The sequence below is a fragment of the Anguilla anguilla genome, chromosome 10, assembly GCF_013347855.1.
Source record: "Anguilla anguilla isolate fAngAng1 chromosome 10, fAngAng1.pri, whole genome shotgun sequence".
In the NCBI taxonomy this organism is placed as follows: Eukaryota; Metazoa; Chordata; class Actinopteri; order Anguilliformes; family Anguillidae; genus Anguilla; species Anguilla anguilla.
In genome coordinates, this window is record NC_049210.1 from 12,354,856 (window position 1) to 12,370,819 (window position 15,964).

The 15,964-nt window shown below is 40.6% G+C and overlaps 1 protein-coding gene across 4 annotated transcripts in view; it reads right to left on the minus strand.

Moving 5' to 3' along the window:
* LOC118207083 (leucine-rich repeat transmembrane neuronal protein 4) overlaps positions 1 to 15,964 on the minus strand; it is a 93,763-nt gene that overhangs the window by 76,387 nt on the left and 1,412 nt on the right. For 2 of the 4 annotated variants that reach the window (XM_035380377.1, XM_035380375.1), the window contains exon 2: positions 7,151 to 8,691. In XM_035380377.1, the coding sequence (XP_035236268.1) occupies positions 7,151 to 8,691 (1,541 nt within the window). Of the gene's footprint in view, positions 1 to 7,100; positions 8,692 to 15,964 lie in introns of all 4 variants that reach the window. The other 2 variants (XM_035380378.1, XM_035380379.1) reach the window with 1 other exon arrangement.

The window sequence follows — 15,964 nt, forward strand, 5'->3', positions numbered from 1 at the left end:
GGATGTACAGTGGTCCAACACTGTGAGCAACCCACCCCCTACCCCAGAGCGCACTCGTCTTAACGGCTTTTGTCTTATCCGTTTATTTGCAAAAAAAAATAAAAAATCTTTGGAGGAGCTGGACACTCAAAGTTTTTTCTCCTCTACAAAGCAAACAGCAGAGACCCTTAAGCCTTTCTGTGAATCCTTGGACGTCAGTAGCTGAGGATTTGAGATTAATATTTATCATGAGAGCGCCGCGGCGGTGCTAGGGTTCCGCGGGCAGTTTGAGCATGACGCCGCGTACGCCTGATTGACACGGAGGCTCGTAGGCAGTAATTCATTCTGAGGAGATGCTGCAGTGCCCTTGCTCCGGCTTTCCGCGCAACTTTATGATAATCCTGATAAATTGCAATGCACCACACAGAAATTAGAACTGTGATTACCACTAAATCAAAGAGGCCGGGCCTTTGTGGGTCGGTGTGGGAAGTGATCAGTCTCTCCACCGCCACGCCCTAACATCCGCAAGATGGCCACTGAAATATGCAGTTCCTCATTACTGAAGCGAAAATAAAGTTTTTTTTGGTAAACGTATGCATTTATGTTACCTTATGGCATGCAACGAGTGGAGCATGCAAATAGAATGTGCATCCTTTATCACTCCTGCATCATATCCCCTGAGTGTCAATGTGAGGATGAGGCACATTACTCATAGTGACTGACAGTAAACATTACATGTTTAAATTAAGCCTGCAGCCTGTTCCATTGCAGAGGAACATCACTCAGAATGCGTCACATTCATACCAGCTGGCCTTTTGCTGCACCAAGCGCTGCACCAGCCCCTACCCTTTTGTGTGTAGACCGCTGCTTTGGATTGTTTGCCCGCAGACCTCATGGTGCGGTGGGGGGGGGGGGTTTGTACAGGCTGGGAGCCCACGTGACAGGCATCCCACAAAGCAACGGCTCTTGTGTTCTGACTTCAGTGGCCAGTTAACCGCGGTCGTCTTATGTGAAGGACCACAGCACAACAGTCAGGTGGAGGGATTATTAGTGGCTGGCACTCCACGGTGAAAAACGGCGGTTTAATTACCCCAGCAGGCCACGTGAGAGCAGGGCAGATTGGAGGCAGCAGGGCTCTGAAACGGTCGGTGGGCTGTGGGCGATCGACTGCCTCTCACGTGTCCACGTCCCACTTCCTGGCACACGCCTGTCCGTACGAACATGTGAGCCGGCCTCCCGTTCTACCGTGCAAAGTCCCAGCCCAGCCAAAAACATCATTTCTAATTTAACACATTACTTAGGTGCCAGGGACAGTCACCGTGCCAAGGATATGTGAGCGTATTTTAACAGAACCATTCACAGAACAGATCATGAGAGTGAAACCATTCCATATCACGTCTCTGCCTTCTATTAGTACATTTGAGTGTGATTTCTTGTGTGTTCATTCAAAGCATGGCCACTTTGGTTTTCCCAAAATTAGACAGTAGATAATCTCTCTGTATTCCAGTGAGTTTACACATTTTAGCCAATCCGGGGTCATAGAAGTCTCTTTCCCAAAAATATATATTTTATCTGTATGGCTAGCCAGATAGCTGATGCCAGCTATACATTTTTAATGTTTGCCTTACCTTACCCCAGCAGCTACAAGAGTTAGTGTTGCTATTTGGGCCACACAGCACAACAATTTGATGCACAAGAATCTTCAAAGATACTAGTGGATCAAAACACTGTCCTTTGGGCATGCAAATAAATCAATTATATCAAAGTACACGAGTGGTGTGCAGAATTCACACATCACATTACATCTCCCATCAATGATCTCAAAGCACTTTAATGTAAGGGGGTTGGGGGTTGGGGGCTGGGGGCTTGGGTCTGGAGGCTAAGCGTGTGAGGATCCGGTGTCACAATTTGTTAAAGTGCACAAACACATGGATGAGGATAAGGCATATTGTAACCTATGAGGCAGGAGTAGGACTACTAGCAATTATATATATGTATATTTATACAAGAAGGCTGTCACTCACTAGGTCTTTGATACCGTATATGCATTTTCTCAGAACTAAAAGTCTTCCAGGCTTTAAATAAAACACAAAGACACAATTCTTACTTAACCATGACACAGCTAGTTATAGAGATTGTGTCTCCGATTGATTAGGGAGATTTGGTGTGTTCTTGCCCAGTATATAATTACCAGTTATGGGGATGGACTGAATGGATATCATTTCAAGTGTTTCAATGGCTTTTAAGATGAGAAAAAAAAAAAAACAAATGCATGATTTCCAGGTGGGTGCTCTTTCACATGGGTGAATGGTGACAGGCCAGCCTGTGGCACACTGCACAGCATGGGAGGGACTCAATGAAACAGTGGCTCTGAGAACACACTGAATGTTCCGGATGCATTATTCTACACAGCTGAGGCACCAACCAAGATGCTGAATTATTTCGGAAAGCAAGCTTGCATTACAGGACTTTAGGTCAGGCTACAAAAACTGATACGGACGATTGCATTTTCCACTTTTAAATTATGAGCCTATTAAAAACAAGACCAGGTCAAAACCTAGTATATGGCTGGACCTAACACACTTCACCCGGCCGACCAATGGTGTAACTTCATCGCTCAGTCACTCAGTCACAGACATTCGCGTTTGTAGGGCTGGCCCCGCTGTTGCGGTCCAGCCAAAAATAACCTGAGAGAAGAAACATAATTATGCAGTGGGGAGAAAAAAACATTTCATCAAAATAATCCACCCTAAATCCCTATAAAATTAATCACCGTCAATGCATGCCATCACAATATGCTTAGATACTTATGAAGCATTAACTATGGAACAAAAAATATAGTTTTTTAGTTGAGTAATATTTATTGTATTTAGAAAATATTACTAGTTTTACAATATGTAATGTTCACGCACTCAGTTTACTCTTCAGAAAAAATATGTATGCCATACATGACTCTCTTATCAACCACTGAAGAGCTACCTAGATAGGTCATCCATTCCACATCTGATATTGCAGGTCTTATTTGATCCCCTGAAAAAAAGAGACCTCAATAGTCCTCCATAGCACCCCAAACTTCATCATTTGAGGCGCTCTCATTTGTGACCAGAGAGGCAAACTGTGAGCATTTCACAACGCTAATGTTGACGTGTCATCGTTCCATTTCTCCTGAAGCCTTCTCCCCAGTGGCTTCTATGAAGTAGTAATTCATCTCCTCCGCCAAACAAAAAAAAATAAAAACAAAGAGTGGGGGAAAAAGAAAATTGGTCTCCATCCAATTTATCCCATTTGTGCCCGACTAACCAGATTGCTGCCACACGTTTAATCTAGGAGTCCCCGGTGTGGATCGATCAGATATTCTGAGGGGGTTTATCCATTTTCATCATTCCCTGCTGTGAGCTTAAGGCTTTAACCTATTCGTTACTTTGATTACTCGAGTTCTCATCATTTATATTATTATGACCTGAAGGGGAAAGAACAACTTGATTAAAAAAAGGAATGAAAAATAGATGATGGAAGTAGATCATTATTGATTGCATTAATATTTTAATGTGCTGTGGCGACATAGAAAATGCCCCCCCCCCCCCAATCCGTGCTTGGTTGAAATGCAGATGCCTGGTTAAGGGAGTATGAATGCGTTCTGGGCATGTGCACTGCGAAGCATTCCACTGGCAAAAGGAACGTATTGTGCTACATGAAGCAGGTCTGAACCAGAGCCCTCCAAAGAAAGAGCAGCAGGAAGAATCGCATTGCTGAAGCGGACAATAGTAGTTTGAAGCAGGTTGGAATTCATATGGGAACCCTACTGTACCAGTCAATCAAAGTGACATGAGAGCATTGCTTTCTAGTTTTGTTGATTGCCAGGCAATAAAAAAATGGTTTGACAGGAGTCAGTATTTCTTTCTTGTATTTAGATTCATATTGACGTCAAAGCATTGAATGCTCATCTTTGTAAGTATGAAATAAAAAATTAAGAGATTCTTGCATGAATTTTCATGAATCTTCACATACAGCATCATAAGAAGCTGTTTGTAAATGAATAATGTTGTTCTTAAACAAATTATTCTTAATGGTTTTCCAAATCTTGAAGATGGTAACCTAAAAGCATTACTCAAACAAATCTGTCCCTTCCAATAAATTAAAAAAAAACACTTTTTTTTAACCTATTGCCGTAAAACTTTCCCTGAAAATGATAACTGAATAAACAATAATGGACTAAATGCATACAGTATGTGAATATGAGAGCGTGAAAATATGAATAATATATATGAGAATGAGTAATGAAAACCAGCAGCTGAGAGCCAATGAGCCTGACATGAGATGAGAGATGAAAGCAAAATTACTGAAAATAGTAGATTAAAAAAGGACTTCATTGTTTCTGCAGGTGAATGTAAAGAATGTAAATGTTATTCAAAGCTACATACTAAATGTACTTACAGCTCACACACAATGAGAGAGATGAGGTATTAGATAACATCCACCAGGTAATTAACTAAAGAAACAATCTTTAAGGGTTTTCGGCTTTGAAATTACTCTGCCAAAAACAGATAAGCACCCCCATCCCAGTGTGCGTGACAGACGTATTATGTCTGTGTGCATCTGGGTACGTGCATTTACGTGCAAATGTGTGCGCCATCACCTTGTAAATTGTTTTATTCAGAGTAATTATGCGTAAATGCTATTAAGCTAGTGAAGCAATCATTTAATAAAGGTAAATATTAATTATGATGAAGTCAATAAGCAATAACCAAATCAACAGTGACAGCTTACACAGTAAATAATCAAACGTTTGACAGGTCATTTGCGTAGGGTGGTGATGCTTTGGGTTTGAGCCGTCTGATTCCCTCTACCCCCAACACACCCACCCCTTTGGCCAAGTCATGGGGTAACACTCAACACATGTCTGACCAAAATAAAAACAGACCAAGTACCTCTTTCCAATTTCTGACCTTTCTCATAAAGGCTTTCAATTTGGTGAGATTAAATCTAGGGCCCTTTTTCTGTAGAGTTGCTTGCGCTGCTCCTTTTGGATCAGAGGCAATGATAAGGCAATGCCTCCAGCCTCTGTTGCTCATAGTGCTGCTAAGCAGTAACTGGACATGAAGCCAGTATTTGCTCTGCATGCATACGTGCACACAGACAGACACTCAAACACACACACACACACACACACACACACACACACTACTCCTGAGCCTGCTAAAAGCAGGGAAAGCGGGAGAGAGAGAGAGGGAGGGGGGAACAAATAGTATAATAAAATGCCATTACAGGTAGCTTATCACTCTCCTTCAGTGAATGAAAAGAGATCCTTGTTTCCTTTCAGAAGGGGAGAATCATTGGTATCTAAAATCCTCATTAAGTGGGCTTTAGACACCTCAGGAAAATCACACACCTCAGATCCAGAGAACTGGCTGGATTAGGAGGATGAGAAAAAAAGGGCTCTTGCAGAAACGCCAAGCAAATAGACAGCTCTGCCATGGTCAAAGCATGATATTGAAGGCACCATAGGTGATTAAATATTTCTTGAAGACAACATCCAATGTTAGGCTTGTTTTCAGAATTTTTATCCTCAATGACTTTCTGCACATAAATTGCGTTTTGACATTGCTCCTGCCAAAGTACACAGAAAGGAAATGAAATTAAACGCTGTGGCTTCAGAGTATCTGAATCTGTATGTATGCTTTGGTAGCGTAGCAACTGTTGACACAAACAAAAATACAGCAAAATTGTACACTGTTGGGAAGATCTAGCCAGGATCAACTATTGTTAGACATTTCCTTGAATCTTTAGAATGCTTTTGTGATGGCTGCAATCCATCACCAGCTTAAGTCCTTTAAAAAAAAACATACAAAGAGCGCCAAAAAAAGAAAAAGCTACTCACGTAACAGTGCAAAGCTACAAATAGAAAGGAAAGCATCAACCAAATAATGGTAACTACAAATACTAAGCAATGCAGCACAAAAACACTCACAAAAAAGATAAATAAAGCAAACCACAATCTTCAAAAGTCACTGCGGCAGATAACACACATAAAGGGGTATGCGACAAAACAGGAATTAATCTTGGCATGTGTTATTCTACATGTTCTGCCAAAGGAATTCAGACATGTAGCCTATAAACCTATAGCCTAGAGAAAGGACAGTGAAGCTGACCAGTACTACAGCTCCAAATGTCCCCTTGAAGAAGCAAGTGGACTCAATGTGTGAATTCTCATGTATTTGCAGTTTCTGGGAGAATTTTCCTTATTTATTGTCAATTGTGTTTTCCACTGTAAGTCAGTCGCTCCCCGTTCCTTCATGCATTTAGCCCTCTAAGGCTCTGTGTAAATCTACCGAGTATAGAGCTTGGGCGGAATTGTGTTTTTAGATTTTTATTCCATATTCATATAGAACCGATGTCTCCAAGAGCTTGAATGACAGTTCAGAACCCTTTGGCTGTTGTGGATAACACTGAGCAGAAAAATAAATTGTGAGTGCGACCTAATATCTGCTGTGATTCACTGATCTGTAAAAGGCTAAAGCCATCAATGAAAACTGCTTGCATTATGCTGAGTGTACATTCATATATCAGAATCCAGCATGAATTAAGAATACATTAAACTGGGGTTACTCTAACAAATTAGCCTACTCAACGTGGCCAGTGTCACAATAAAATATATTATATTTAACTGAATTGTCAAGAAAAATGCAAGTAAAACACTCTGTATTCATTTGGCTTGGCATCAGTTACTGCAAACAAAGCCTGCAGCAAATTCTGTGTTGGTGGCAATATAAAAAATATCATGCAGGATAGGAAATGACTCACTGCACAGTAACTTGATCTAGTGCATACATTTCTGAGGCAATGCACTGGGATATGGTGTACTTTGAACAAGCAATCGATCATTGTAACTAATGTTATAATAACTTGTTGTAAGGCCAGTAATTGATTCAGCAATCAAGATGTATTAATAAAGAAACCTTATGTTGTCTGGGTGGACACGTGTAATTGGCAAAGCCCAAAAAAGTATGACTCAAGCTACAATGTGACGTGACCCATCTGCCCTACCCTCCAAACACAAAAAGCCAGGAGAGGACGGGAGGGAAATCACAACTTTTTTTCCTCAAAAGCAGTGGAAAATTTACCTCTGGTTCCCCGTAGTGGAAATGGATTTTAGGAGCGTGACGGATCATACCTCACATTCTCTGGAGCCCGAGATGGTGTAGGTGCAGGAGCCTGTCCCATTGACCAGCACGTCCATGGTCTCAGAGTTTGTGGGTTTGTAGTCCACATAATACTCCTGCAGGGGGGAGTTGAGGGTGCGTTCTGTCTCCCGCACCTTTTTCCTGCGCTTGCGGACCATGGAGTGCTGCTGCAGCTGCTTCATGCTGCTGGGGTAGCGCTTCCACGACACATAGATCACCAGCAGTATCATGGCCACTGACAGGAAGAGTGCCACGCTCCCAGCAATTATTTTGTGGAATGAAACGTGCTCAAACTGCTCTGGGATGGTTGAGGTGGCCCCTGAGGGTGTGGGGCTGGGTAAACTACCCTGGGAAAGCCCCTCACCCACTCTTGATAAAGTGGGAATGGGAAAACGTTCAGCTTTGGAAGGAGTGTTTGGAAGAGTGGATGGTGTTGAGATAGCAGGGGCCGGAGTGATTTTGCAGATACTGTAAGTTTCCACAGCGTCCATCACCTTCTCCCCCTGGACCTCCTTAGGTCCAGCACAAATCATGGTGGTCTCCTTGTTTCCCTTGAAATTCCTCAACCAGGCCACTAGGGGGCAGATGCTGGGACTGCAATCCCACACATTGCCTGCCAGGCTGATGGTGGTCAAGGAGATCCAGGCAACCACTGCGTCCTGAGACACATTGCTGAGCTTGTTGGAGTCCAGATTGAGTGTCTGTAGGTTAGGCAGGCACTGGTAGATGCTGGCGTCCACAATCTGCAGGTCATTTCCAGAGAGGTCTAGTTTTTGCAAAGAGGTCCAGGTCCAGGTGAGACCCTGACTGATTGACCGGATACGGTTCCACTGCAGGTACAGTGCTCGCAGGTTGTAGAGGCGTGGAAAGTGTGAGAAGTTGATTTTGGAGAACTGGTTGTGTTCTAAGTGAAGCTCCGTCAGTTTAAGCAGTCCTGCAAAAGCATTACGAGTGAGGCTACGTAATCGGTTGTAGCCCAGATCCAGAAATTCTAGGTTGCGACAGTCCTGAAAGACTCGTACAGGAACGCTTTTCAGGGAATTTGAGCGAATGTGGAGACTGAGCAACTTGCGCAGGCCCTGGAACTGGTTAGGCTGAAGGCCCTGCAGCTTGTTGTATGACAGGTCAAGATTGCGTAAGTTCGGCACAGCGTGGAAAGTTGCATTTTGGAGTTGCGTGATCTTGTTGGAGCTCAGGATCAGCTCCTTGAGCCTCCGTACACCTTGGAAGGCTTGACTGTCCACGGAATTGATGTAGTTATGGTCCAGGTAGAGCCAGATGAGTTGGCTGAGACCAGAAAACTGCCCAGCCCTGAGGCTCACCAGGCTGTTGTAACGCAGAGACAGGCCCTGGCACCCACTGGAGACGTTCTTTGGCACGTCACGAAAAGCGTTGGACTCGCAGTAGACTATCTTCCCATCGCAGCGACAGCTCTGAGGACACGGACGCTCACGGACACTGCTTGGAGATGCTAACAGCCAGGCCTGCAACAGCAGTGGCACCATTAGCCACCTGCCTTGCATCAGGGATCCTGGAAACACAAGGCACAGAGAGACTTACAGTAAAATGACCATGCTGGCACACATTTTTCTGCCCATAAAGTAATTGTCAACAACAATACAATAATTTGCCTGCAAAACATATTTTTTAAATGTCAGAATTTGGTTCAAAATGACATTAAAATCACTTGCTGGCAGTGCATGGTACAGAATCTGACTAGTGCTAATTCAAGTAAACTGAATTCTTTGAATTTGAATTTTCACCTCTGATTTTGTTTTCTTTTTTGCAAAAGGTTCAAAGGAATGAATTCAGAAAGCAATACAAAATATTTTGGGTATATAGATGTCAGGCAGCGCGTGTGCATATGTTTGGAGGTACAGCCTCTGGAGGGAGAGTTCAGGGGAGGGGTGGGCAGTGGTGGAACTTTTTGTTTCAAAATCTAGCTCTCTTGCTCGTTTCTCCAAATTTACATACTGCACCTTTAAGTGGACTTTTTACATTGTTTAGGTGTTAAATTATATTAAAAATTGGTGGAAAAACCAATAGGAATATTGAAACATTTTGAAAAACAGCACTTTAGAAAACTGGTAATATCACTGTTACATTCAGATATTAAATGAATGGATTTCAGTTAACGTGAACAACCTATACAGGCAATAAAAAAACAATGAATGAACATGTATGTAAACTAATTAGTTTGCCTCATTTTAAGGGCCATGTATTCAATGTTATTAAAATGATTAGAAATGATTTATAACAGTATTCACTAACTGATAGCTAATTTGCTGTTCTTTATTCGCTGATAATCAACAGTAAATATTAAAGTTCCCAATTGCAGTCTTGCAACAGCAGTATCATAAAACACCCATGCAAAAGTCTAAACATAACCTCTTTACAATCTACAATCTGCAGAATATATCAACAAAGAACATGGTTTTTAGAGTCTTGGCTGTGTTCTAAATGTGAGAAACTCTCTCATTCTAGACCCCGTCATTAAGAGGTGCAAGAGTCAAATTCTGTGGAAAAATAGTGCAATATGCTTTGTGGAAATGGGTCTTACATAAAAAAACGAGGACCTGCCTTCATTCATTTTTCTTACTGGGATAGGTTAGTACAAATGTAACAAATGCACTGTGCATTTGCATGCCCCCATATGCAGTTAATATCATAGAAACAAAACCCTTAGATGCAGAACTGATGCAAAACAACTTATCTTTCCCATATGAAAACATTGCATGGAGGGACACCCTTCCATGTTCTCTTTGGTGTAATGAATGTTCAGTGCTTAATTACATTGTAATTTATTTCAGTCCGTGCTGTTTTATGATCTTTAACAGACAGAGGCATATAACAATCTCCCTTGGAAGTTCCATACACACTGTGCTTTCATCAAAAATAATGTCAGATGCTGTGAAGGAATTGTGTGTGGACAAAGGGAATTTTCAGAGCCTGAAGAACAGTAGACGCCTCAGAAACAGAAACCCATTGGATATGAATATGATATGGAAATGATACATTAACTGCATTTTCATGTAATGGAACAGTAATAATCATAATAGATAGGTTTCATTCCATTATTTGAAGGCAGATACTACCGATATGATTTATATTTGGAGAACTACATTTACCATTTTAATGTGGGTTCATGGGAGGCATTGATTTACCAGCAATTGTGCAGCTTTGGTATATGTGTTTCTGCAGTTCTACTGTGGCCTTATTATTAAGAAGCAGGGTCAAGTGCTTAATTATATAGCACAGGGCAAGGTTAGACATGTTTCTGTTGCCACTGCTCATAAGTACAAGATATGATGGGCCCTCTCTGTGTGTGACAGAACAGAAACTACAAGACAAGCCCGCGGTGAGATCAGGATGCTAAAGTGTGTGAATTTGCTCAGAATATATGTCCTCACGAAGTGAAATGCTCACGGTTGGGTGAACAGACACAGCAGAGTCTTATTCAAGGACACCGATTTTCTAGATTGAAAAGGCAATACGTCAACACTTTACATGGCTTGTTGTTTTTACACTTGATAATGTAAATCCTGTAAGAGCTTGAAACATAATACGAATCTACCGTAATTATGGGAATCGCACTCAATAGATTTTAATTGCATAGTGATAGCAGCCTTCATTCTGTTCCATTTCCAAGTATATTCTTTTCCAAATGCTAAGTGGTTTTTCCCTTATAAAACCATCACACATAAAATGTCAGGTGCGCGTACGGTACAGTGCCGTGTAAAGAGTATTTGTCCCCTTCTTGATTTCCTCAATTACTGAATGGACTCACATGTTTAGAGAAAATGTAAAGAGAAACTAAATAAATTTAATGAAAACAATTATCAAACACCATAACACCTATAAGGAATAGTAATTGCCCCCTTAAACTTAATAATTGGTTGCACCACCTTTAACAGCAAAAACTGCAATCAAACACTTTCTATAATTTGATATTGGTCTTTCACAATTTTACTTTTAGCCCAATCTTCTTCACAGAACTGCTTTGATTCAGACAAATTGGTAAGTTCTTTGAGCATGAACTGCTTGTTTCAGGTCCTGCCAGAGCATCTGTATTGGGTTCAAATCAGGACTTTGACTAGGCCACTCCAAAACTTTAATTTTGTTTCTTTTCAGCCATCCGGATGTGGTCTTGCTTTTGTGTTTTGGATCATTGTCTTGCCTAACCCTATTATGCTTCAGCTCATGGACAGACGATTCTTTCTAGGATTTTTTTTGGAACAAAGCTGAATTCATTGTTCCTTGAATAATGTCAAGTCATCCTGGTCCATCATAGTACAACCACTATGTTTGAATGTTGGTACGCCAGACATAATGGGACCTGTGTTGCCTAAAAAGTTCCACTTTTTACTCACCTATCTATGGAACTTTCTCAAGGCTTGGGGATCATCTAGGTGCTTTTGTGCAAATGTGAGATAAGCATTGATGTTTCTCTTGGTTAGCAATAGTTAGCACCTTGCTGTTGTCTCATGAATCCTATTTTTGCCCAGTCTATTTCTAATTGTGAAGTCATGAACACTGACCTTAGCTGAGGCTAGACAGGCCTACAGTTCTTTGGATATTCTTCTGAGATCTTTGTGATTTCCTGGATGAGTTGTCTCTGCGTCCTTGGAGAAATGTTGGCAGGTGAGCCACTCCTGGGAAGATTCATCGCTGTTCCAAATGTACTCCATTTGGCAATAATGGCTCTTACTGTGGTTCGGTAGAGTCCTAGGGCCTTAGAAATGGGTTTGTAACCCTTTCCAGACTGATATATTTCAACAACTGTCTCATCTTTTCTGGAATTTCCTTTGATTGGCACATAGTGTGCTCATAAAAACTTGTGATGACTACTTCAGTCTGATGGTAAGATTCAATATGATTGAGGTTTAGATTCAACATTTCTGACTGCAATCCAACCTGGCTGTGTTCAATCAGCTGAAACTAATTATCAATTAAATGTGGTCAATTGATTGATTGGGTAACTAAGGTGGCAATTATTTTTTCACATGGGTGATAAGCATGTTCGATAACTTTTTTCATTAAATAAATGAAATAATAATTTTAAAAATGTGTTTTGTGCTTCAATTCCCTTTCCCTATATCCCATTGTCTACCATTATATTTTGTCTAAAGATCTGAAACTATTCAGTGTCAGAAATCTGCAACAATAGAGGAAATCAGGAAGGAGCCAAATACTTTTTCAGGGCACTGTAATTGGTCAGAATCTCAATATAATTTGACTTGTTTTACTGCTTATTCTGTACTGGCTGATTCTGAGCATTCTCTCTGGTGCCAGAGGTTTCTTGAGGCACATCCCAAATTCAGACAAAGACACTACAAAACCTGGTACTATAGGAATGGTTTGGGAAACTGGCTGGGATTCTGTCTCTATTGCTTGCATGTTAAAATATGTCATTCAGCAAAGAAAACAAACAAACAAAAAAACAACAAAACAAAACACTTGTTGCATCTTCCCATATTATGAGTAGGCATCAAAGCCTATTTTTTTCACCCTTGAAAACTTTGTAGTTTCTAATACTTTGGAAAAAATTCTGTTGTACAAGACATCATGGCCACCAAGAAAATGCACTCAAGAAACACCATTCACTGACTTAATGTGCTTTGATATTGATGTTATTACAGGACATGGGGCAAATCTGCTCTCAGAGATTTTTTGATCTATCCTGCTAATTTGCAGTTAAATAATAAAAATAAACGCAAGTTCAGTTTGTCCATACAGTACATGGTTTTCTGTAAGCCCTGCTTTGTGTGCATTGTCACTAATTCTGTGCTGTAGGAGCATAGTCACAGAAAGGCATTCTCGTCCAACAATAAAAGGAAGTTAAGCATCCCTTGATGATACCTAAGTGTACTACACTCACACCCATTCTCTTGTAGTAGTGACACCATAGAATTCTACAGGGAGGGCTAAGGTACCAATACGTAGCAGAGGCAAAAACTACACAACAGGAAAAAATGCAAACAAATCAACAGTGACATTGTTTTATTCTTCTCTTCTTTCTTAATGATATTTCCATATCCCAGATTCTAATTTCCCCTGACAGTGATGGTTATACCTGAAGAGAACAATTCTCAGCATAGGCAATCAAGTTGAGGAAAAAGATATGGCTTCTGCCTGCTTCTCTTTGTCAGCCCCTGACAGGCTTTCAATCTCCTCTACAGTTATCTGTTTTGACACCCTCTCCACTCCATTACATGAGAAAGCTCTTAGCCATTTAATAAGGGACACCTCATCTGTCTAACAGTCTCCTACTGTGATGCACCTATTTGAGAGAAGGATGAAAACATATATGAGATATTAACTGAAACCACAACAGCAGTGACCTCTGCTTCACTGCTGATCCAAATTCCAAAGGAAATACACGTGTGAACTGAGTGCTTCGGCATTTATTCGCCTCTCATTTTAGTCTAGTATCCCAACCTGCCATCTGTCCACACACATGCACACACACACACACACGCACACGGCAACACTCGCACAGTAAATATTCGGAAAATTCTTACATGATCTATTGTTACTCTATGTCATGGTTGATGATAATAATTTCAAGTTCTCGAGTGACAATTAAAATTGTAATACATTAAATCTTAAAAGTTTGCAATGTGTTTAAACACTCCCTAATGGCTACATATCAAAACTGGAAAATGTGATTCTAGCACCCACTGCATTCAAATATAGGATCATATATCAATAATATTAGGCTACTTAATTTAACTTGTGTTATGAAGGAATAACCACATGACAGAACACACTGATACCACCGGGATTAGCAAGAAAATGCAGTACAATTCAACCATAATGAATTTACTAGTTTCAGATGGGAAGGCATAGTCCACGAGACACAATTGCCTAGCTACAGATATCAAATACCTATTTTGTAAACTAGAAACTCAACAAAAAATATTCAATGGTATACTATGGGTGTACTATCCAGATACGATTGCCACTATTATGAATACGACTGGATGAAACACTGCATAGGCCTGTTCAAATCGCACACCTCCTTTCCCTTCTATTCACCTTGAAAAATAAATAATATTCAGTGGGAGGGTTTCTATCCCTCAGCTAACTGTTTAATTATATGATTAAACCAAGGGACAGCTGATAATTTTATGGAGTCGCTTTGATAATTACCTCAAAATTACTTCCAAAGTTGTGGAAACATATGGATACTGAACCACTCAAACTGTTTTAACAATATAATTATACCAGGCTATACAACAAATTTGTTCCCATAAAACTTCTGCACAAGACCAAGAATATTGGGGGGAAAAAGACCACTAATGTACTTTTGACTTTTTACTATAAAGCTATTAAACTGTATATTCTGTCAAATTATTCCGGGCATGTTGATTAAATATTTTTCGTCTACATCACATGCACTGGGTGCATTCTAAATAGTTCGTTTTGCTACGATTATTGAATAGTTGTTAAAACTGTACGCCTCCGCTCCTGGCTAAGTTTTCTCATTGTGTTCGCAAAAACAGGAACCTCTCCAATGCCGCAGAGCCACTTGGCGCTATTAATCATTGAGGTACGTGGCCAGACGTACTACAGTAGCCTACATGCTACTAAGAGCATCAGAACAGTGCAAATAGACTAAAAACATAACGAACTGTCAAATGCATTATTATTATTATTATTATTGTTATTAGTATTACACACACGCGCGCTTCAACGGCTCGTGGATGCAAGCTATAGTGATAATGTAGTATATCAACCTTCATTTATCAAATCGGAGTTGTAATTGAACAACAGTGATAATGAATATCCTGTAAAGCCGTCATAAAATTAATGAATTGTATGCAGGATTATAAAACAAACCAAAACACTCTCACACACAAACACACAATAGTTACAATACAGACATGTAAAATAAATAAATAAATAATAAGAAGAATATCAATAAATACCGTTTCTGGATTAGGATTAGAATACAGACAACACTAGTTATCGATGACCTTTAAATTACTTGGAAAGAACATCCCAATGTCCTTAAGCATTTTTGTTCATTATTCAGCAAGCGTTCATTCTGGTATGTTTTCTCTAGATAAAGATACGCACATCTATTTTTCAGTCACATACAGGACGCCGAAACACACATAGCTCATTGCTATTATTAATGGTAGCTCACATACAGAGTACTTGTGCATATTCGTGTGTACACTGAATGTTATGGGTATTGCCGTGGGCGAAAGGGACTTGTATCTGCAGTGTCAGGAAACGATTTTAAGTGGCTTCATAAGCACACTGATCACCGAAAACTGCGGGGAGGGACAACAGCTGGTCATACAGACAACGGGTCAATAACGAGGAGAATCGGTCCCTCTTGCACCCACCAAAAATAAATACATGAAGCGAAAAAGAAATGCGAGATGCGCAGATTGAGGCAGACTCTTTCTGGCTCTCCAGCCGCAAAGGCATCAATCAGCTGCCGCGGTGAAGCCCAAGTCACAACAAAATGCTCGTTAGCCTCAGCCAACAGCACACCACGCACACTAAGGACAAGGGAGACAGGCAAGAACGAGGCATTGCATTACTATAAGTTACCATGGAGTTGCAAAGAAAGATATTTCCACAATCAAATAAGCATACCTGTTGATCGCAAAACGAAAACATCCAATGACCGTGTGTGTGATAACAGATCCTAACCACTAAGCCTATAGCCTACATAATTATGCACAGCCATGCATGGTAAAGTTGCCAAGGTTCTAACATTAACCCTAATTAGCATTTCAATCCCAGTCAACGGCCCTCCTCAGCGCTGCTTACTAAATCAGAAAGAA